Here is a 22662-nt window from a genome sequence, read left to right as displayed (position 1 = left end):
GAACGCGGTTCAAGAGAGAAAGCCAACGGTTCGGAGTATATAGGCTAGACTCAATTGTATTACAGTTTATTTCCTCGCTCCTCCACATGGTGGTAGTTGGAAACCGTTAATATTTACCATCGGTTACGGGATAGTACGTCTTGTGCAGTGAGGTTGTTTTCTGTATCAACATTAATAATCCAGTTGGCAAGTTTGTACATCATTGAGAAACTCGATACATTACTACGATCTTCTGTTTTATGCACGCGATATAAATCAAAGAAATTTACGATGCTGTTGTTGTTCCAAATTAAGCGTAAAAACGGTATACTATCTGATGAGATGTACTCTTAGTATTATTATAGAATAGGCAGTAATTGCCTTTGAGACAAACTCGTCTCGTGTAGATTTTATCAATTTGTCTCCTGGAATAAAATCTTGTGTTCATATTTTTGATCATACCCTTAAACCCATTCTGTTATATAATTCAGAGGTATGGGGAGGTTATAATGTTTCTTGTAATAAATTACAGTCTTCCTTATTTAATCTTGAAAATATTTTTAAAAATCTTAAGTGTGAGAATCTCCATCTTAAATTTTCTAAATTTATACTTGGTGTACACAAAAGGAGTGTCAATTTTGCTGTATTATCAGAACTGGGGCGTTTCCCCTTACATTATGATATTGTAAAGTCAATTGTAAAATACTGGTATTGATTTGAAAATCTTACAACTGAATTCAGTCTATTGAAAGATGCTTATAAATGCAGCCAAGAGCTTCACAAATCTAACATAACTGCTTGGTTCTCATTTGCTAAGAAAGTATTAGAAGTTTTTGAAATTAAACAAGAAGTAAAACATTTTGGACAATATAAATTTTTGAACATATCTAGCAAATTAATTCACACTTAATATATTAGCAATTGGTATGCTAGCCAAAATAAAGCTTTTGATGGAAAATTGTTTAATTATGTGAAATGTAAGCAGAATTTTGGTTATGAAAATTATCTTTCTTTAATTAAGGACTTAGATTTCAGAAGATCTATATGCAAATTACGTATTTCTACTCATAAGCTTCAAATTGAAGTTGGACGTTTTTCAAATATTCCACGAAATGAAAGAATTTGCAAAAATTGCTCCTCTGGCTGTGTTGAAGATGAAATCCATTTTTTAACTAACTGTGTAAATTTTAAATCAGATAGAGAAGCTCTCTTTGACTTTGTTTGCCAAAGAATTCCAAATTTTTCTATACTTGATAATCAGCATAAATTTATTTATTTACTAAACTGTGAAGACAATCAGGTCCTTAATGCTGTTGGTAAATTTATTAAAGTGAATATGAGTTAGTAATTGTATTGTTACTGTATGTAAAAAATGTTTGTATCTATATATCTATCAAAATAATATTCTTTTCCCTTTTTCGTGTATGCTCTGTATGCCCCTTGTGGGCCCTTAATTGGAAATAATATATGTTCTGTTCTGTTCATAGGAAAAAGATCGAACTAAAGGCACAATTATGTTACTGAAAGCACTACCGAGTAGATGCACTAGCTTTCCCAGTACAGCACACATTCTTATTATTATACATTTACGTAAATTATGTAGCTATAAGGAGATGTGTTATGAGTTCCAATTTAATGAGGCAACTCTCCATCCAAGTCACATTTTGAAAATGTAAACCATTATAGATCAAAGTACGGTCTTCAACAGGATGCCTTGCATGGCTCAGACCGAACAGCAAAACCACAATTACTGAACATCAGATTTCTGTCTTAGGAAAGGTGCACTCAAATGCAGCGGGTTTAAACATTTTAATAAGTACCAACCCTCACTCTTATCTGAAACAATAATGTAACAACACAACATAGAGAGCTCGAGACACACTATACAATATCAATTGAAATGGCTTAACGCAATCAAAAGACATATTAACACAAACGAACTTACACTGAAGAATACATTTCTAGAATGGGAAGCGTTTCATGCAAAATGTACTTCGGTCGACGCTTTTATACCCAAATAAATTTACAAAAAAGAAGCCTTCAATTCTCAAATAACTTACATTCACAACCAATTTACAATCGGTATATCCCTCTCTCTGCATTGGCAAAGTTTGGTTTTGGTTTATTTTATTGTACATAAATCAGGCCTTTATTATAACGGTTCATTGGTTCAAATTTAAGAATTGAATACTTCTTTTTGTAACTTCATTGGGATGTAAAAACGTTGACCGAAGTACAACTTCAATTTTTGTAAAAATGTGCTCATGGTCAACGCTTTTCCAACCCTATGAAGTTACAAAAAGAAGCATTCAAAACTTATAATTACATTTTTTTTAGCTAGGATCATGAAAACACGAATTTTATCATTTTTTTTTAATTTAATTCACCTGTGCCGTTTATTTTGGTACCTCGTGTGTTTTCATGAATGAAAAGTTTTATTGTGTTATGCAATTACTTTAGGAATAAAACGTAATGTGCAGTTAGCCAATCAGAATATCCTATTATAATGAAACATTGAGAACTTTTATAGTTTGCTCTCTTGCATGGATTTTGCTCATCGCTAGCAAAGACCGTTCGGTGACCTATGCTTGTTTACTAACATCTACGTCATTTGGTCTCGGGTGGATAGTTGTCAATTCATACCACATCTTTAAAAAAATATTTTATAAAGTAATAACAAATTCAAATTAGTATTTGCCTGTCCAATATATATCTAATATTGCTTACATGGTACAACTCAAATTCATTAAGTTCCAGACCAAATGCCAAATCATTTCTAATACAGACAGTGACCTACATTACGGTTACGGACGGACAGACGGACGGAAAATGTGGTCGTAGTTTACCACCATGCATGCACTCACAATGGATAAAAAAGGTACACAAATGACGTTATGCTATTATCAAATTATTATCAATGAAAGGATGGCATCAAATCCACATAATTATATTTCTGAAATATTAAACCATGTCAGACAAGCTCATGATTGTGTTTTATACATCAATTTATAATTTGAACTCTTAAAATATGTTCTATTATGTTGTATTGTATTTCATTGTATTGCATTGTATTTCAAAATGTATAATTGTTTGTTTGTATTGCTTGACCCTTAAGAGTGTAATTTTGCAATACAAAGATTATATTAAACCTTTGCGTAACTTTGAAAGATTGCTCAAATGTGTTGTAATTTTATAACAAATTTAGCATGTTATTTCAAGCCTTCAATTACTTCTGTATATATTTTGCACTGAGTGTAATTACTTGAGACAGAGGAGAATTGGTGTCAGGGTTATGTTTATATCGAAACTTCGTTTAGTCCTTACGTTTGTGCGCAGCTGGGGATTAAAGAACTTTTTACGTTTGCGCACATCTTTTGATTGAATTTGCACGCGTTTAATCTTGCAAGTAAACGTAATGATTTTTGCGCGAAAATGTAATGGTAATGCGTTATGCATCGGTTCTAAGCACTAAGAAACTAAAACCAGATGCTCCGCAGGGCGTAGCTTTATACGACCGCAGAGGTTGAACCCTGAACGGTTTGGGCAAGTATGGACACAACATTCAAGCTGGATTCCGCTCTAAATTTGGATTGTGATTAAATAGTTGACACAGCATAGGTTTCTGACACAGAATGAATGCAATCAAATGAACTTAAAATTTTTGTTTTCTCTTAGAGCAATTCACTATGCTGTTGAATATTAATCCTCTCAAAAAAATGTTTGAAGAAATTTTCTTATTATTTATGAAATTTCAAATGAGAAAAAATATACCCAATTTTTTAATCACATCCCCCTTTCCCTTATTCCAAAACTAATTTCAATTAAAATATTCTAATGGAGTTTGCAACAATTACTACTCATTTAAATACATCATAAAATATTAAGATGTAAAAAAAACTGCTTGTTATCACTGAATGGTAAAGATTATTTAAATTTATCAGTTGGTAGTAAAAAGTGAATATACATTGTATATTGTATATAACAAAGATTTAAGTTGATTCTGGACAAAGAAAGATCACTCCAATTAAAAAAAATTCTTGCAGATATTTTTTGCTTACTATACTGGACAAAGAAAGATAACTCTTAATTAAAAAAAAATTTGCTATTTCACAATATTGTGAAATTAGATATTTCTTGCCATTGCACAATACTGTGCAATTGAAAAGACTTGCTATTGCACAATACTTAATATAATAATTTTAGATCCTGATTTGGACCAACTTGAAAACTGGGCGCATAATCAAAAATCTAAGTACATGTTTAGATTCAGCATATCAAAGAGGCCCAAGAATTTAATTTTTGTTAAAATCAAACTTAGTTTAATTTTGGACCCTTTGCACTTTAATTTAGACCAATTTTAAAACTGGACCAAAAATTAAGAATCTACATACACAGTTAGATTTGGCATAAAAAGAATTCCAATTATTCAATTTTTGATGAAATCAAACAATGTTTAATTTTGGACCTCGATTTGGGCCAACTTGAAAACTGGGCCAATAATCAAAAATCTAAGTACATTTTTAGATTCAGCATATCAAAGAACCCCAAGGTTTCAATTTTTGTTAAAATCAAACTAAATTTAATTTTGGACCCTTTGGACCTTAATGTAGACCAATTTGAAAACGGGACCAAAAATTAAGAATCTACATACACAGTTAGATTCGGCATATTAAAGAACCCCAATTATTCAATTTTGATGAAATCAAACAAAGTGTAATTTTGGACCCTTTGGGCCCCTTTTTCCTTAACTGTTGGGACCAAAACTCCCAAAATCAATACCAACCTTCCTTTTATAGTCATAAACCTTGTGTTTAAATTTCATAGATTTCTATTTACTTATACTAACGCTATGGTGGGAAAACCAAGAAAAATGCTTAGTTGGGTCCCTTTTTGGCCCCTAATTCCTAAACTGTTGGGACCGAAACTCCCAAAATCAATACCAACCTTCCTTTTGTGGTCATAAACATTGTGTTTAAATTTCATTGATTTCTATTTACTTTAACTAAAGTTATTGTGCGAAAACCAAGAATAATGCTTATTTGGGCCCTTTTTGGCCCCTTATTCCTAAACTGTTGAAACCAAAACTCCCAAAATCAATCCCAACCTTTCTTTTGTGGTTATAAACCTTGTGTCAAAATTTCATAGATTTCTATTAACTCAAACTAAAGTTATAGTGTGAAAACCAAGAAAATGCTTATTTGGGCCCTTTTTGGACCCTAATTCCTAAAATGTTTGGACCAAAACTCCCAAAATCAATACCAGCCTTCCTTTTATGGTCATAAACCTTGTGTTAAAATTTCATAGATTTCTATTCACTTTTACTAAAGTTAGAGTGCGAAAACTAAAAGTATTCGGACGACGACGACGACGACGACGACGACGACGACGACGACGACGCCAACGTGATAGCAATATACGACGAAAATTTTTTCAAAATTTGCGGTCGTATAAAAAGGATACTTTTTGGTGTTTTATTGTAAAGACTTTGAACCCACATAAAGGACACTTGTCAAGAGCACATTCGAAATTGAGCAAGGCTGTGGCATAGTTATAAAAGATTCCCTATAGTTGAAGTGAAACTACTAATACAGTGTAATAGTGGTCTCATATTTGACGAATTGTGGCATGAACAATTTCACGTAATGTCAACATCATTAAGATAATAAACTAAATGCATTTTTAAATTAAGATTGTAGGGGAAATACTTGAACTTGACTCTATCAAGTTAAATGTAGTTCTTATCATTCATCAGTTCCTACGCCTCCACAAAGATCACGTGTACCGACTTGAAGGGTGCAGGGTCAGTATACCCTGGTATCCTGTTCCGCTCGCACCTGTTCTCGGTTATCTGAACTTAAAAGTACGTTTATTTTTTTAATCTGATTTACCGTGATAGGTTGTGGAGTCAAAACAATTAGCGATACTGAAGTCCATGACATCGGGATGAACTAAAATAACATGTTTTTTTTCTTGATGACCAAGACCTTCACACTTGAATGCCAAATTCGTAAACAAAATAATTTCATAGAATTTCGCGTTACGATTTTGAAGAATCTTGGCATGTGTATATCCTAGAGTTTAATTTGATGTAATTCTCATTAAAACCTCCCCTTCATTGCACTTAAAATTGTTTAATATATAAACATCCGCTCTTGATACTATCATAATCCGGCATATGAAAAATACTACAAAATTCTTTTTGTATGAAAGCCTAATATAATTACCATGTCGGCAAATTTATAGATCAAAAGACAGACAAAGTAAGCATTAAATAAGACAATTCGGAGTTCAGCGCTGCTTGATTCTTCAGACGAATTCTGTCCGCCTACAGAACTATGTTTGACATCAGATTTTGGATTACGGTTAAATGAAAAATATGACAATATTTGCCAATGCAGGATGAAGAGCCAATATCCGAATTTCTTTCACGTGTAGATAAGCATCCGAAATTTGTTATGACCTACTGGAATTTGAACAAGAATGCACGTGTTGTGTACATCCACCCTTAATTCAAAGTATCCGAAATCAGGAACTATGCGTCTGACAAATCTGAAAATCGAAAATATTGATTTCTGAAATCAATGACGTGCGGTTCAATGGTATTGGAGAAATATGTGAATTCAAAGTTTAGGTTCATTCAAAACAGTGATGACTTTAAAGTCCGACAAACGGCAGCAGTCCGTTTGCGCCAATTACTATTTTTCGGGGGTATCATTTCCGCCAGATTTTGTTGTTAAAATGTATCAATTGCGCCAATTTACCATTGCACATATATGTCATACATATTAATGATTAATATATATTTATTCTTATGTTTGGCTTATAAGGTACCATCCATGTATTGGAATAATTGTTACACTAATGTCTATATTGTAGGCATGTATTCAAAGCAACAAATAAACATGTGTTCAGTAAGGAAATAAAAAAAAAATCGGTTTGAGATTACCAATAATGGAGCAGAAGCATTCCAATTTTCGTTTACAATGAACTGTTTTATACATCTCATCCTTCAACGCATGTGTTTTTTTTTACAAAATAGTGAAGCTACCAGCTACTAAATAAAACAGTACCGATGCAACAGCAGTTAAAAGAGGACGTAAAATAAATATTTGCCGTTAAAAAGTGTCAATATGCAGAAGAACTCAGCCGCAGCGACTTTGCGCACAATGAGTTACAAATTCCAGCCTTTATACCGACTGTTCCATTTTTTTTTTAAAGTATTCTATTTAATGCATTAAAATGAAGGAAGAGGGAAGTTATGTTCCTATTAGTTTGCACAATCGTATATTTTATTTTTGGCGCAAATGATACTATGAAATTTTAAAACAAGTGACGCATTTTTTGGCGCAAACGGATCTCTCCCAGGCAAACACGGAGTAGGTATCTGAAAAGTGATCACACGTTCCAGCTCTCCCTTGTCGAGTATTAGAAAATACAGACGAAATATTTGTCGGACCGCGAACGTGTATACGGACGGATGTACACATAACGATTTCAATACAACCCTAACTGCAGAGCGCCCATAACACAATATAAAGAAGTATAAATAATAAACATTTTATATCATATTGCCAAATGTTTACCGATATCATTTTCAAGAACGGTTTCGTAATTTCTTTTTACTAAACTACTGTAGGGTATTTTTACCGACAGGAATTGATTTGTTTCCGATAACAAATAGGACACAAGATTTGCGAAAACATGACAAGCAATATTTATATGCATTTTAAATTGGGTGACATATTCTGAAATATCAAATCGAATTATGGAGGTCCTAACATATTTTAGGATGCCTTCAATAATTCATGGATATCCTGAATACATTTTAATGAGGTCTTGGAATATTCAAAGAACTCCTAACATACAATAATTTTGACTAAATTAGCGCATAGCAATATGTACGTTGAGGGGTCTGTCATTTTCCCATCATTCACTATAGACTAGACAGTCACAAAAATCTATCTACCTAATCAACGTCTCTATCAGATTGTATCAGACCAGAGGTATCAGTGCTTCGTGATCAGACATAAAAATTTACAAATGTGCAGATTTCTTGTTTAGATTTTGTGGTTAATAAAGAATTCTATCAATTTTTACATTAACTTTATAGAGGATAGGATCTCCAATAAATTACGGATTAAGAATAACCTTTGATTGAATACCTGAAATTTTCTAAATTCCTCGAAGTTAATATTCAATTAAATTTCCCAAAGCAGTTAATAAAACTGCCATATTTTTATGGCAATTAATTACATGGAGAAAAGATAGAGTATCGCACGCGTAATAACTCTTTGATTTATAGCCATTAAACTACTATACATGACTAAGGTTTACTATAGTATACACACTATACAACGTAATATGTACTTATACGTATAGCTCAACAACAAAATAGGGAATGTAGGATAATGTTTTCATCTTAATTTAAATGAAAGACATAGTTTTATATTTCTCAATGTTATATCGAGAAATGAATATCAGATTTGGTGCTTTTCTTTTGTTTTATGCATACTAAAACTGACGATCAAAATAATTGATAAGAGGCCGAGAGACAAATGGATTAATTTGTGTTTGCAAATCATCCAGTGGCAAATATTTCAATCATATCTATGACAAGAAAAACAAACTATTAATGCACTATATAATAAAATGAGCGATCAGGATGAAAGATAGCATTTCTATTACAACTGAAAAGGAGGTTAGGATATATAGACCATAAATTGTTGAAGGTTTCTTTTATATGCAGAAAGCGTGTATATAGAAACTTACAAATTATCTTTCATTATTCTACCCCTATCCTGAAATTAAGTCAAGCAAACAATAGTGTGACAACATAATCATATACATACACTGGTGTTCATGATGAGTTAAATTGCTAGGTATTTGTAACATTACTATCTACACATAGTAGACCAACCACATCTTTAGAACACAAATATTAACCTTGATATCTCCACATTAATGTTAATTCATTTATTAATTGAGAGTAAAAAGTTATGTTTTAACCTCATATCATTCATAACTGCCCTATCTTCTCCGTATACAAATCTGTAGGCCATGTTTTAGCTAAGTTCCATTTTCATGGATTGATTATTTTATGTCCAGTGGCAATTATTACATGGATTTCAGGACATAAAAAGTTGATGTGTTATAATTTTAAATCCTGCTTGACTAAATCATATAGATTGACACAACTACTTTCTCATACTCTGGGGTATGAAATTACCAAAAATCACTAATCACTAAATTTTTACTTGAAATGAGTAGCATGACTGGTGCCACAAAATGAAGCAGGAATTCCTTATCCTTCCAATATAGCTGATCTCACTATACTGATTTCTGGTGGGTTTCATGTCACTTTTCTAGCAATAATCATATTAGAAAATCAGTTGTGGGAAAGCAGTCAACAATAACATGTTAAAAATAAATGCTCTGCAGGGCACACCTTGATATGACAGCAGAGGTCGAACTCTGAACAATTGAGACCAGTATGGAGACAACATTCAAGCTTGATACAGCTCTGAATTTGGATTGGGATTAAGTAGTTGACACAGCATAGGTTTCTGACACAGAATAAACGTGGTCTAATGAACTTAAAAAAAACAACAAATTTACCTATTATTGTTCAATATCCAAAATCTAAATTCTGGATTGATTCAGAATATCAAACAATCCCAAGAATTCAATATTTGATGAAATCAAACAAAGCTTAATTTTGGACTCTTTTGACCTCAATGTGGTCCAATTTGATAAGGGGGCACAAAAATCAAAAATCTTAATACATGATTAGATTTAGCATATAAAAAAACCCAAGAATTCAATTTTTGCTAAAATCAAATGATGTTAAATTTTAGACCCTTAGAACCTTATGTGGACCATTTTAAAAATGGGGACCAAATTCATAAAACTTAATACACAGTTAGATTCAGCACAATAAAAAAAAACAAGAATTCAAGAATAAAACCCAATTGAAATTGGTCAAGAAATAAGCAATTTTTACAAAGTATTGTTTTTGGCCCCTAATTCCAAAACAGTTTGGGCCATAAACCCTAAAACCAATCCCAATCTTCCTTTTTTTTGGTATGGAACCTTGTGGTACAATTTCAGAAAGATCCATACACTTAAACACAAGTTATTGTTTGGAAACTAGAAAATACTAATTTTGACCCCTTGTGGGTCCCTTGTTCCTTAACTATTGGGACCATAACCCCCACAATCAATCCCAACCTTCCTTTTGTGGTTTTAAACCTTGTGTTTAAATTTCATAGAGATTCATTCACTTAAACTAAGGTTATTGTCCGGAAACTAAGTGTCTTCGTACAAAGCTGACGACTAAAGACGATGACGAAGTGATACCAATATATGAACGTTAATTTGTTTTCAGGTCGTATAAAAGGATGAGGAGTAAACATCAAGTAGAAAACAAACCAAATTACAATATGAATAAAGGGGGAAGTTGGGCTTTACATCAATCAGCACAGTAACCCAACAACAAGAATGTGTCCATAGTACACAGATGCCCCACTAGCAATTTAATTTTCCATGTTCATTGGACCGTGAAATTGGGATCAAAACTTTAATTTGGTATTAAAATTAGAAAGATCATATCATGGGGAACATGTGTACTAAGTTTCAAGTTGAATGGATTTCAACTTCTTCAAAAACTAACTTGACCAAAAACTTTATCCTGATATGCACTTTCATTTACTATGTTCAGTGGATTGTGAAATTGGGATCAAAACTTTAATTTGGCATCAAAATGAGAAAGATCATATCATGAGGAACATGTGTACTAAGTTTCAAGTTGATAGAACTTCATCAAAAACTACCTTAACCAAAAACTTTAACCTGAAGTGGGACAGATGGACAAACAAACCAACAGACAAACGAACGAAACAGACAGACAGCAAGACCAGAAAACATAATGCCCCTCTACTATTTAATGTGGGGCATAAAAAATAACAAAAAGAAGCATCAGGATTTCTAGAATAATTTAATCATTATAAATGACTGTTTCAAATTTTTCTATTTCTGTAAGATTGTATTTGTAATTATCTTGGATAATTTGTCTATTGATTTCAAGTAATTATCTTTGATAATTTGACAATTGATTTCACTGTATAAGGATGGAATGTCTATATCTGGTCCTGTCTATTTAACACATAGTCATATTTTAGGTGCTGAAATACGGCTGATCTTTTTCCATTAATTCCTTTAGAATGTCATCCACTTCTGATGAAGGAAATCTGTCGATAAATGATTGAACCAGTCCATCTGCTGAAGACTCGTAACTTTGTAACTTCACCGTAGGTCCTGGAATATAAAATTATAAAATGGATAGTGGAAATTAAGAATATGTTAAACAGACAAAAACCTCACAAAAGAGCAGAAAACAGCCAACGACCAACAATTGGTCTTCAACACATTGAGAAAATCGCACACCCGAGGCGGGCATCATCTGCCCCCTTAACAAAAAGTGTGTAATTGTGCAGTAAAACTAGTTTTAATCACAAAATGCACATATTTAATTAGTCACAAAATGCACATATTTAAAAAAAAATGAACAATATAAAATTCTGTTTATCAAAAATTATGATGCATCCATATTAAAGTGAATAACTGATACTCTTTTGACCTTTAAACTAGTGTTTCAGATTACGCAGACAAAGCGATAGCACATTTTGTTTATCTGTTCAATTTATTGAAGATTTCCGGGACTTAAGTTATGTAGGGATTTAAAAATTGCATAGGCATTTGGAATAAAAAATGGAAGAGAAGAATGTGTCAAAAGAGACAACAACCCAACCAAAGAAAAGAAAAAAGTTTAAAGGTCACAAAGCAGCACAGTGAGAATATTTTGTACACTTGGATATTGTTTCACACTATGTGTTGATCTCATTATTTGTTTTGGGTTGCTGTTTTTTCAATGTATATTCGATTTGTCCTTTTATATGTATCAGAAAGGGTAAAACTAATACAACAATTCAAAATTTGTAATCAGGCTATATGTATACATTAAATAGGGTTCAGTAAGCTTTACTTTATATTTACACTTAAATTTGACCAAACAATTTTGGTCAAAACACTAAAATCTTGTATAAATTAGGCCTCCACACAATTAAAACAAAATTGAACTTAAGGTCCACCTGAATTTAACCTTAGAATTTTGGTCTCACTATCTATATGTTGTATAAATTGTGTCTTCATAATCTCAAGATAGAATTGACCATTTGGCAGAAAATTTTGTCCAAATTTTTTTGACCCCAGAATTATGTGTGGTATGAAAAGGGTCTTCAGTAAATTAAATAAAAGTTACCTTTTGGCAGAAAATTTGGTAAACAAGTTCATGATGTCACTTGTAATTGTTGAAAAACAACAATGGTAACTTTTTAGTGTACACCAGAATTAACTTCTACTAGTCTGATTGTAAGATTCTGGCAAGTCGAACTAATTACATTCACCTCTGATTAGATGATTTGTGAATAACATGATAATGAGATCATTTTTATCTTTTGGAAATTGCAGACATTTGGAGAATGTCTATGAATAAAAAGCAGATTCTATTTTAAAACTTATGAATAATATGATCTATATTTACAGGAAAGACCAACCCTTTGTACTTATGTAATACTTTGTAAACCTAACTGTGTACATCAAAACTTGATTAATAAAATATGTGGCTATCTAATCTATAGTGACAAGACATAATAAGGAAATACATGTTTGTATGAGTGGCACTTATGACAACTTGTAATGCTAAAAATACCAGCTACTTATACCGCTGAATCACTGAAAAACTTCCCCAATTTCTCACACCTTTATATCTTTGAAGTAAAGTGTAGGGAAAAAATTTGCACTTACGCCTAAATATATTTAAGTATAAAAGGGAAAATAGTTTGCAAACCTATTGTAATCATGAATCTTTCTTTGAAGTAGGAATTTGTCAATGTTACTTCTTTTTGTTCCAATCATATATAAAAATTATATTCTATGAAAAAAAATAAGGTTGAGCAATACCAATTGTCCCGGCTTGAAAAAGCCCACAGTAAAAAAGATGAGGATAAATCTAAATAAACTCATCACAGATCCTAGGATTTAAACAGAGACTTTCTAAGATCTCCATTCCTAAAGTTGCGAAATTAAAAAAAACAAATTTTTTATAATCTATTTTTTCTAAGAAACAAGAAAAGGGATTTGAATTCACTTCCAATTGTTACTTATGCTAATTAAGCTGCTTATAAATAATGTTTTCAAACTAGGTCTAGCAGAAAGGGATTGGGGTGTATAGTAATAATTGTTATCATTTTGTTGTCTGGCAATACTTATTTTATTGTGCTGACAACTACTTTTTACCATTTTCTTTTCATTCTTATAAATGTAATGACATTGTGCATCTCTTAATCTGTATTATTTTGTATTCTGAATGATTGTTTTAGAATCAGTTGTAGTTGTCTTGATGGAAATGGAAAATGATTGATGCTTTAGAATACTGACAGTTCAAGGCAATAACATGTGTATAATATAATAAAATCTGGTAAACTTCTTAAAAGCCAGAGAAAAGATAGTTTAATGAAAATTTTCCTTATACAGTGAGTATAGTAACATTTTGAACTTTATGCATACAGAATGTGTTTACACCATAGGTTTTAAAATTTCATAAATACTTAGATCCACACAAAATAAATAGAGGGATGGATGGAGGTATGGAGGGATGGACGCAACATGTTGTTGCCTTTGGTGATGTATTGTAGATAAAATTTTGATAAAGGATTAAAACAAAACAAACAAAAATTTGAACAGTGATGGAAATGCAATTCATATCAATGTATAAAAAAAGAAAAATCTATAAATGACATGACAAATATTGTCAGATAATTAAGGATGGCTAACTTCTAATAAAGAGATGCAAAAAAGTTGAATCAAAGGGCAGGTAAACAACAGAAAAATCTTCATGCATTGGAAAGAATATTACCACAAAGATTGGTAAAAGGTGACTAGTATGAAACAAGAAAATCACTACTGATGTACAAATTTATATTTTGTAATACAATGGACCATATTTCAAAATACTGCCCATGTATCAGAGAGCACACCTCTGATATAAACAAGAAAACCATGTGATATATCTACTTTATAACAGTATCAACTTTCTCTCAAGGTCAGATAAAAATAAACTTATATATAAAGATATGTTGTTTATATTTTCCACTTTTCTAATTTATTAACTTGTTGTTATAACTTGCTAAATAAAAATTTGGTAAAACATGAGAGGCTTTAATCATAAACACATGTTTTTGAAAGGATGTTTTTGTAGTATATATAACCTTGACCAAGATATGGAAAAGCAAGCCAAAACTGTATATACAAATATCACCTTTGATATCGTAATCAAACAAATTGGCCACTTGGGGTCATTTATTTTATTGATATCAGAGAATTAAATGTAAAAATAATCACTGTTTAAAGTGCACATAACCTTTTGGAAATGTAAGGATATTTAACAGGGTAACAGAGAAAAGTAAAAGCACTTGTTTATATAAGTTTTATTATTTTATGGTCACATATGTATAGGTATGTACCAGTCTGAATTCTAGAACCTAGTATGTGGTTCTCTGTATTGATTTATAAATTCTATAGTATAACAGATATCTGACATTCCCTTCTAAATATTTTCACAGTGATAAATCAGTTCCTATTAAGTGGCTTAAAAGCACCAACAATCAATCAATCAATTGAAGGAATCTTGAGTTGGGGAATCAATTGTTCAAATGAACAATTTGATCAGGATAAATACAAACAAAGTTTACACCAGAATTACATGAATTGAACACAAAGTTTAGAAATTTTCAAGTAAAGACATATTTTCTATCTGGTCATTGTATTAGCTATGTTTCATTGTTATATTGGTAAATAAATCCTAATTTGAAATAAAAGAACCGAGTTCTAATGTCCCCCACATTTCACTTATTTTATATTTCCAATGGGCATAACTCCTTTTTTTTTTTTAAAGTCAATCATCCATCATTACAGAACATATTATATCAATTCAAATGAGAAAACTCAAAGCATGATTGAAGGAAAAACAAGAGGCTCTCAAGAGCCTGAATCGCTCACCTTAATTTTTTGGGTTAAATCTCTCTTCAATGATTATTTTGGCTTTTCAATTTATTTAAATGTTCTTTGAATCGTCCAATTTCTTCGAAAGCAAAAAAAAAATCATTTTCTCCTATGTTCTATTTTAGCCATAGGAGCTATGTTTCTTGACATACAAGGATATAAAATATAAAATTTATACTAGATACTCTGAAACTCATTTAGCCTAAGTTTGGCTGAAATTGATACAGCAGTTTCAAAGGAGAAGATTTTTTAAAGTAAGTCAACATGATGAACAAATTGTGAAAAAAGTCTTTAAAGGACAATAACTCCTTAAGGGGTCAATAAACAATTTTGGTCAAATTGACTTATTTGTAGATCTTACTTTGCTTAACATTTTTGCTATTAACAGTTTATCTGTATCTATAATAATATTCAAGATAATAACCAAAAACTGCAAAATTTCTTTAAAATCATCAATTCAGGGGCATTAAACCTGCAAAACCAGTTACCCAATTCGGCTGAAAATTTCAGGACAGGTAGACCTTGACCTAATAAATACTTTAATTTCTTGTTTTATTTGCTCCAAAACCTGGAGTTTTTTAGATATAAGCCAAAAACTGCATTTTAACCTGTGTTCTATTTTTAGCCATGACAGCCATGTTTTTTGACGAAATAGAAAATAAAACACAAACTTTATTTTATACACCCTACTGATCATTCAGTTGAAGTTTGGTTGAATTTGGTTGAGTAGTTTTAGAGGAGAAGATTTTTTAAAGTTAGCAAATATGATGAACAAATTGTGAAAAATTGTCATTAAAGGACAATAACCCCTTAAGGGGTCAATTGACAATTTTGGTCATATTAACTTATTTGTAGATCTTACTAACTTACTTTGCTGATCATTTTTGCTGTTTACAGTTTATCTTTATCTATAATAATATTCAAGATAATGACCAAAAACTGCAAAATTTCCTTAAAATTACCAATTAAGTGGCAGCAACCAACAATGGGTTGTTTGATTCATCTGAAAATTTCAGGGCTGACAGATCTTGACCTAATGATCATTTATACCCCCATGTCAGATTTGCTCTAAATGCTTTCATTTTTGAGATATAAGCCAAAAACTGCATTTGACCCCTATGTTCTATTTTTAGCAATGGTGACCATGTTTGTTGATAGATAAAAACTTTGGATACAATTTATAAACTAGATACCCGAAGGAACATTCAGTTTTAGTTTGAAATTTGGCCTAGTAGGTTCAGAGGAGAAGATTCTTGAAATAGTTTACGACGACAGACGACGACGACGACAGACGACGGACATTGACGGACGCCAAGTGATGGCATAAGCTCACATGGCTATGCCAGGTGAGCCAAAAATGAAATCAATTTTTGGACTATAAATTTGTTATTCATTGATGTTAACAAATGCCTTTGCAGTGTAAAGTACTTTGGAGTTCAGATTATTTCTTATATCTCATTCTTACCATTCATTTAACTTTACTAAAGGGTTGATTGCCTATATTTAGATTGCAAAAAATGAGGACAGAACACTTTTAGACAAGGAGAACTTATAACAGTGAATATAGACATAACTAATAGTCATTATGAAAAAAAAAAATGCCTTCATTAGCCTTACAAAAAATAATCAAAATATTTGAGATGTTTAATATAGATTTTCCACATGAAGTTAATCTATTTCATAATTCTTATATCAAATTGTAAGAAAAAAACATTTTTAGAAATAAGGTTTCACCATTGAAGTGATCTTTTTCCAGAAATGATTTGTTTTGACTTGTGTTTGAATAGGAAGTAGGTTTTTATTTCTTTTCATCTTCTGATGAGTGATAATTTAGAATTCTTATATTAAAGCTTCTAGTATAAAACCAAATATTTCAGGAAACAGGGTTAGGCCATTGGACATTAATTTTAGATGATTTAAAATTCTTATATTAAACTTTAGAATAAAACCAAAAATTTCAGGAAAAAGGGTTAGGCCATTGGACATTACTTTTCATGATTTAAGACAATAACAATCAAAACCAAGGAGTAAACAAACTAGATATCATTGAGATGGGAGCCATCTCTTTGGGCCCCGCTGTCAATAACGTGGGGTAAATAAGTTGTATGGATAATCTGATATGAAGCATTATTTGAAGTTATTACATAGTCTCAGGTGTGATTTTAATCTAAGATTTTAAGTTAAAACTGATAAATATTCTCAACTTACTTTCATAGTATAATAGTGATATGACTGCATGATGTGAACTCATTGTTGACTACTCTAAGGTGACTTCTGGATATATGGATTGATGTTTGAACAATATGTTTAAAGGTGCTGCCCAATTGATATTTGTCACATATTTTTAGAATTATGCCTTCAATATATTATGACCCACCAAGTATAAAGTATGAAATATTAACGGTTCTCGAGAGGTAGAGCGGACACAATTTGTTAAGAACAACGAACAGATGGACAGACTGACGTACTGACCTTTGACCTAGGATGCATACATTCTGACACATTCTCTGGTGTTGGTTAATATATATGTTAAGTTGAAAATGTTTGTCAGGTATAAAGTATGAAATAATAACAGCTGTCCTCTCAAAATATTGTGTGGATCAAATTTGTTAGCGATGGACAGACCAACAGACAGACAGACCTTTGACCTAGGAAGAGGTACATACATCATGACACACCCTCTGGTGTTGGTAAAAATTGATGTCAAGTATAATATTTGAAATCATAACGGTTCTCAAGATATAGAGCGGACACAATCTTCACAACAGAACACAGGGTTGTCAACTGAAACCAAAGTTTTTTTTACGTTGACCTTTGACCTAGGAAGTTGTACATACATCATGACACGCCCTCTGGTGGTGGTTAAAATGGATGACAAGTATAAACTTAGAAATCATAACGGTTATCTAGATATGGAGCGGACACGATCTTCATCACAGGACACTTGGTTGTCAACTGAAACAAAAGTTTTTGACCTTGACCTTTGACCTAGGAAGTTGTACATACATCATGACACACCCTTGGGTGTTGGTTAATAATCATGTTAAGTATAAAGTATAAAAACATAACGTTTATCTAGATATGGAGCGGACACGATCTTCACCAAAGAACACAGGGTTGTCAACTGAAACCAAAGTTTTTGACCTTGACCTTTGACCTAGGAAGTTGTACATACATCATGACACACCCTCTGGTGTTGGTTAAAATGGATGTCAAGTATAAACTTTGAAATCATAATGGTTCTCAAGATGTAGAGTGGACACGATCTTCACCACAGGATACAGGGTTGTCAACTGAAACCAAAGTTTTTGACCTTGACCTTTGACCTAGGAAGTTGTACATACATCATGACACGCCCTCTGGTGGTGGTTAATATACATGTAAAGTATAAAGTATGAAATCATTATGGTTCTCTAGATATGGAGCAGACACGAAAGTGTTACGGACGGACGGACGGACGGACAGACTGATCACTATAGGGCGACCCGCCTTTTAGGCCTAAAAGGAGGGGCCCTAATTAAGTTTAAATTCCACTAGTTTATGGGATATAAGACATAAGATTTTTTAATTAGTTTATGGAATATTAGACATAAGGTTTTATCATCAATTCACTTCTGAAGAGAGTTGTGGATACATAATGGGTTTCCTGACTTTCCTCAAATGAAGCAATTGAAAGTCTGTTATTTGATCAGAGAAGCCCTGTAACACTTTGGACCACAAAACAAAATGGTGTTCTAAAATGAAAGTTCCAAGAAATTGTCATTAAATTTTACAAACTTTATGAATAATTTTTCCTAAATTAAAAAAATGTATCACTAATTATTTATCGTGTGATCAAATATAATCTCAGGTAAACACTAGTGGATAAACAATACCATACAGTGGTCAGTGACTGGAAATTGAACTTAAGTACACATGTATTGGCTGGTGAACTCTCCAATCAATTTAATTAAATCTCTGAGGTCACGTTTTGACATATGTGTATTAGTTTGAGATATATAACGCAATTTGATTTTTTTCCACCTTGGAACCGTAAATTAAGTTTCAATCAACCTAAATTTGGACTCATCAGTAGTTTAAATACATATATTAATATGGTACAAAGTTTGGACCACAGGAAAACTACAACTCATAAAAAAATTTCAAATCAACAGTAGTATTCATAGTATATGTATGATCACAATATACTGAAAAACTCCAAACTAATTGTCCTGTTCAAAAGTACTTATGCAAATTATGTGTAATTTAACAGTCCTAAACGGAAGTCTTGTCCATGACTTAAAAGTCAGTTAAATGATGGTAACAATATTTTTACACCTTTATTTTCGTTTTTTCACCCAAAATAACTCAAACTGAATGAACATTAGAAATGATATCAAATGTGACTATGCATGGTACCTATAGGACACAGAGGCATATTGATCAATTTATTGTGGAAGGAAGAGAAGCCACACACAAAATGAGGTCTTCTCCTTTAAAAGTATAGATGTCAAAGTTACCCCCAATGACAGGCGTATAGATTCCACCAATACATCAAGTGTGTTAACCCTTTCCTCCATAATGACACCTTTTGACGCCACACCCTTGACTCAATATTGATGCCTTTCGACACCTGTGTTGTGCCTCAGTTGCAATGTTTTATCTAGAATAAAACTTCATCAGACTTAAAAAAAAGGTCTCAAATATAAAATGGATATTCATGAGAACATCTGACTGGAATTTCATTGATGAAAAATTTGTTTTCGCAATGCATTAATACTTTAAACCTGATGATTTAAATTCCTTTTAAAATATTTTAAATCAAACTGTTATAGCATAATACACAGTACTGTGGATTCATTATTATTCGTTGTATACCAATTTTCATGGGTTTCGTGGGTACAGGTGATCCACCAATTAAAATGTTCAACAAATTTCAAACTTTAAAACGCTTCTTTTGCAGAGATTGGCAAATATTTACAAAAATGCGAAGTTTTTCTCAATCCCAAAAAATTGATACCCACAAAAAAAAAAATGAATCCACAGTATATTATGTGGAATCTGTTTCTCTTATGATTCTAAGGTGATAGATAAACAAGTTTATCCTTCCACAACAAAGATTTGCAGAAAGATGTGTTCTTTGAATGTGATGTCATCAGGCATGGTTACCTTTATTCATGACAACACAATAAGAAATTCAGAAAAAGTAAGGAATATTTGATCTTGATTGAAATTTCAACCAATCATTTACAGAGAACAAAGTTTTTTCTACAGAGGAGAATTTGTTTTCTCTCGCACTGATCAGGACATGAGAAATTAGCATGAAATTAGAGAGTCCAAGTGATTGCAAACTTAACAAAATATTGGCAGATGATTCCACAGAATGAAACAAGTGAGAAATCTAAAGGGTAGAAAATTGTTCATCATTGCACTTTGTTAAATGAGAATTGAAACAATTCAACCATTGTAGATGGGAGATAACTCTGATTGAATTTTGATCAACCAATAAAAACAAGAATTCTGGTGATTTATTTTCATCCAAATTAAGAAATTGCAATGTCAAACATTTAAAACAGAATGATTGCTATATATTTCATTTCGAAATCGAAAAGTGTAATGATTAGAAAAAAAGAAAATGATTGAGTCTAAAGGTTTTATCAAGATAAGAGAAGCAAGCCAAAAGAAAATATTTGAAAACATTGCAAGTTCCTGGTTACCCTAACTGTTAATGTATCTTTATTTTTCATCCACAGTTAATTGGTTAGTTTAAAATCCAATAACACTCATGTAAAAAAAATATTTCCAAGTTAAAAAGGGGCATAACTCTTTGGCTTTGTGACTAAATTTTTAACTCTGTCTACAAGTTTCAATTCTTAGTGAGCTTTTAGCTAAAGTTTGTAAATGTTTACTTACCCTCTACTGTGGTATTATGCTGAACCATCATTTTCCTCGGAGTTTTACGAGCTAACACTACACTTCTAAGACTGAGGAAATGTGGTTCTTCATCATCGTGGACTTCAGAGTAATGACCATACATAGCTGTAGCTGCCTCAACATCACCGGTAGACTTGTATACCTGTAAAAAAAGGATGCTAAAATTAGTGATCTAGTTATCCCTCTACATCACCTGTTGACCTGTTTCTCTGAAACGAGCACAACTCAACAATATGTAGGTATCAATTGACAAAATTTTAGTGAGAGTTTCTTCTCTTCTTCACCATTGTGGAGGTCTAAGGGTGCAAATTTCGTCATAAATCAACCAAATATAACTTGTCAAACAGACTTCTAGACTTAAGAAAAAAAAGGTTTTTCTGAATGATTTATATTTCTTTAAGCCTAGTCTCAGCACAATGATTTATAATATTAAAGCATAATGGCATGTACTGTGGATTCATTGATATTCGTTGGATACCAATTTTGTGGGTTTTCTGGGTTTCAGTGAAACATAAATTTAATTGTTCACCAAATTAAATATTCTCAATTCATGAAAATAAATTAATCCACAGTATCTTCTTTAAAAAATATTTACCTGTAGTTTTCTAAGGAAATTTCCAATGGCTGGTTTTCCAACTGGTAAAATTTTAGTACGATCCAGTTTCAAATGTATGTCTTCTTTCCCATCATCCCCTGTTGTCTTGGTGATGGTTATCAGACCTTGTCCAGCTTCTATCATAACTCTCAATATAACATATCTACCATTCATATGAGCCTACAACAGAGAGGTTAAAGGTCAATAGTTACTGTCATTATAAGTTGTCTTGCAGACTGTATTAAATGATTATTTATCATTATAAAAATAAGAAAGTTTGACATGATTGCTAATGTGGTAACTATCCACCAAAGACCCCCCCCCCCCCCCCTTCCAACTTAACTATTTACAGTATATAAATACTTTTGTAGCTTTCAAGCTTGCAGTCCTAAAATTATATCATTCATTAATTGATGTGGACTCTAAAAATTATTTTTTTGAAAAGGAAATTAAATTAATAGGTTATTCAGACATCAATTCAATTAAATTAAATCAACTGAAACAATGCAAGGCCCATTATCCACTTATGGCATTGTTCAGCATATATAAGTACAACAGGACTGTGTATATCCACTCATTAATCCAATCATGGAAATGGTCTTCCATTTAAAAAAACTCTCTCAATTTAAACTGCAGAGTTTAGACACTTAAACTGCAGAGATTTAATAAGCTCCCACTGGTTTTTAATATAAGCATACCTGTCTCCAAGATCCAGTATCAGGTGAATAGAATTCTAAAGCCAGTAATCCAGCCCTAGCCATGTTTAGCCAGTTAACATAGATTAAGTCATCAGCAGTGTCCTCCTTGTGCCCAAATATTCTAAAATGGGCAGATAAATATATATTAATTCAATTCATATAACTCATTAGTATAGTATCTTTGCTTTAAAAAACTAAAATAAGCATTATTGTGTGTTTTTCTATGTTGTGAAGTTATTCAGGAAAAAGGGAGAAAGTTTGGTACCATTAAAACATTTAATCCTGCTGCAAATGTTTGCACCTGTCCATAGTCAGGAATCATAGTACAGTAATTGTCGTTTGTTTATGTAATTTATACAT

General features: G+C 31.9%; 1 protein-coding gene across 1 annotated transcript in view; it reads right to left on the bottom strand.

Moving 5' to 3' along the window:
* Positions 1 to 10953: 10953 nt before the first annotated feature.
* The window catches only part of LOC134709888 (dipeptidyl peptidase 3-like), a 35029-nt gene continuing 23320 nt past the window's right edge, over positions 10954 to 22662 (bottom strand). Inside the window, exons 17-20 of the mRNA XM_063570016.1 lie at positions 22303 to 22423; positions 21605 to 21784; positions 20989 to 21151; positions 10954 to 11292 (exon numbers count right to left, since the gene is read on the bottom strand). Coding sequence (XP_063426086.1) covers positions 11153 to 11292; positions 20989 to 21151; positions 21605 to 21784; positions 22303 to 22423 — 604 coding nt within the window. The 3' untranslated portion in view covers positions 10954 to 11152. The remainder of the gene's footprint in view (positions 11293 to 20988; positions 21152 to 21604; positions 21785 to 22302; positions 22424 to 22662) is intronic.

The sequence above is a fragment of the Mytilus trossulus genome, chromosome 3, assembly GCF_036588685.1.
Source record: "Mytilus trossulus isolate FHL-02 chromosome 3, PNRI_Mtr1.1.1.hap1, whole genome shotgun sequence".
Taxonomy (NCBI): Eukaryota; Metazoa; Mollusca; class Bivalvia; order Mytilida; family Mytilidae; genus Mytilus; species Mytilus trossulus.
This window is presented reverse-complemented; position numbering and strand designations above follow the sequence as displayed.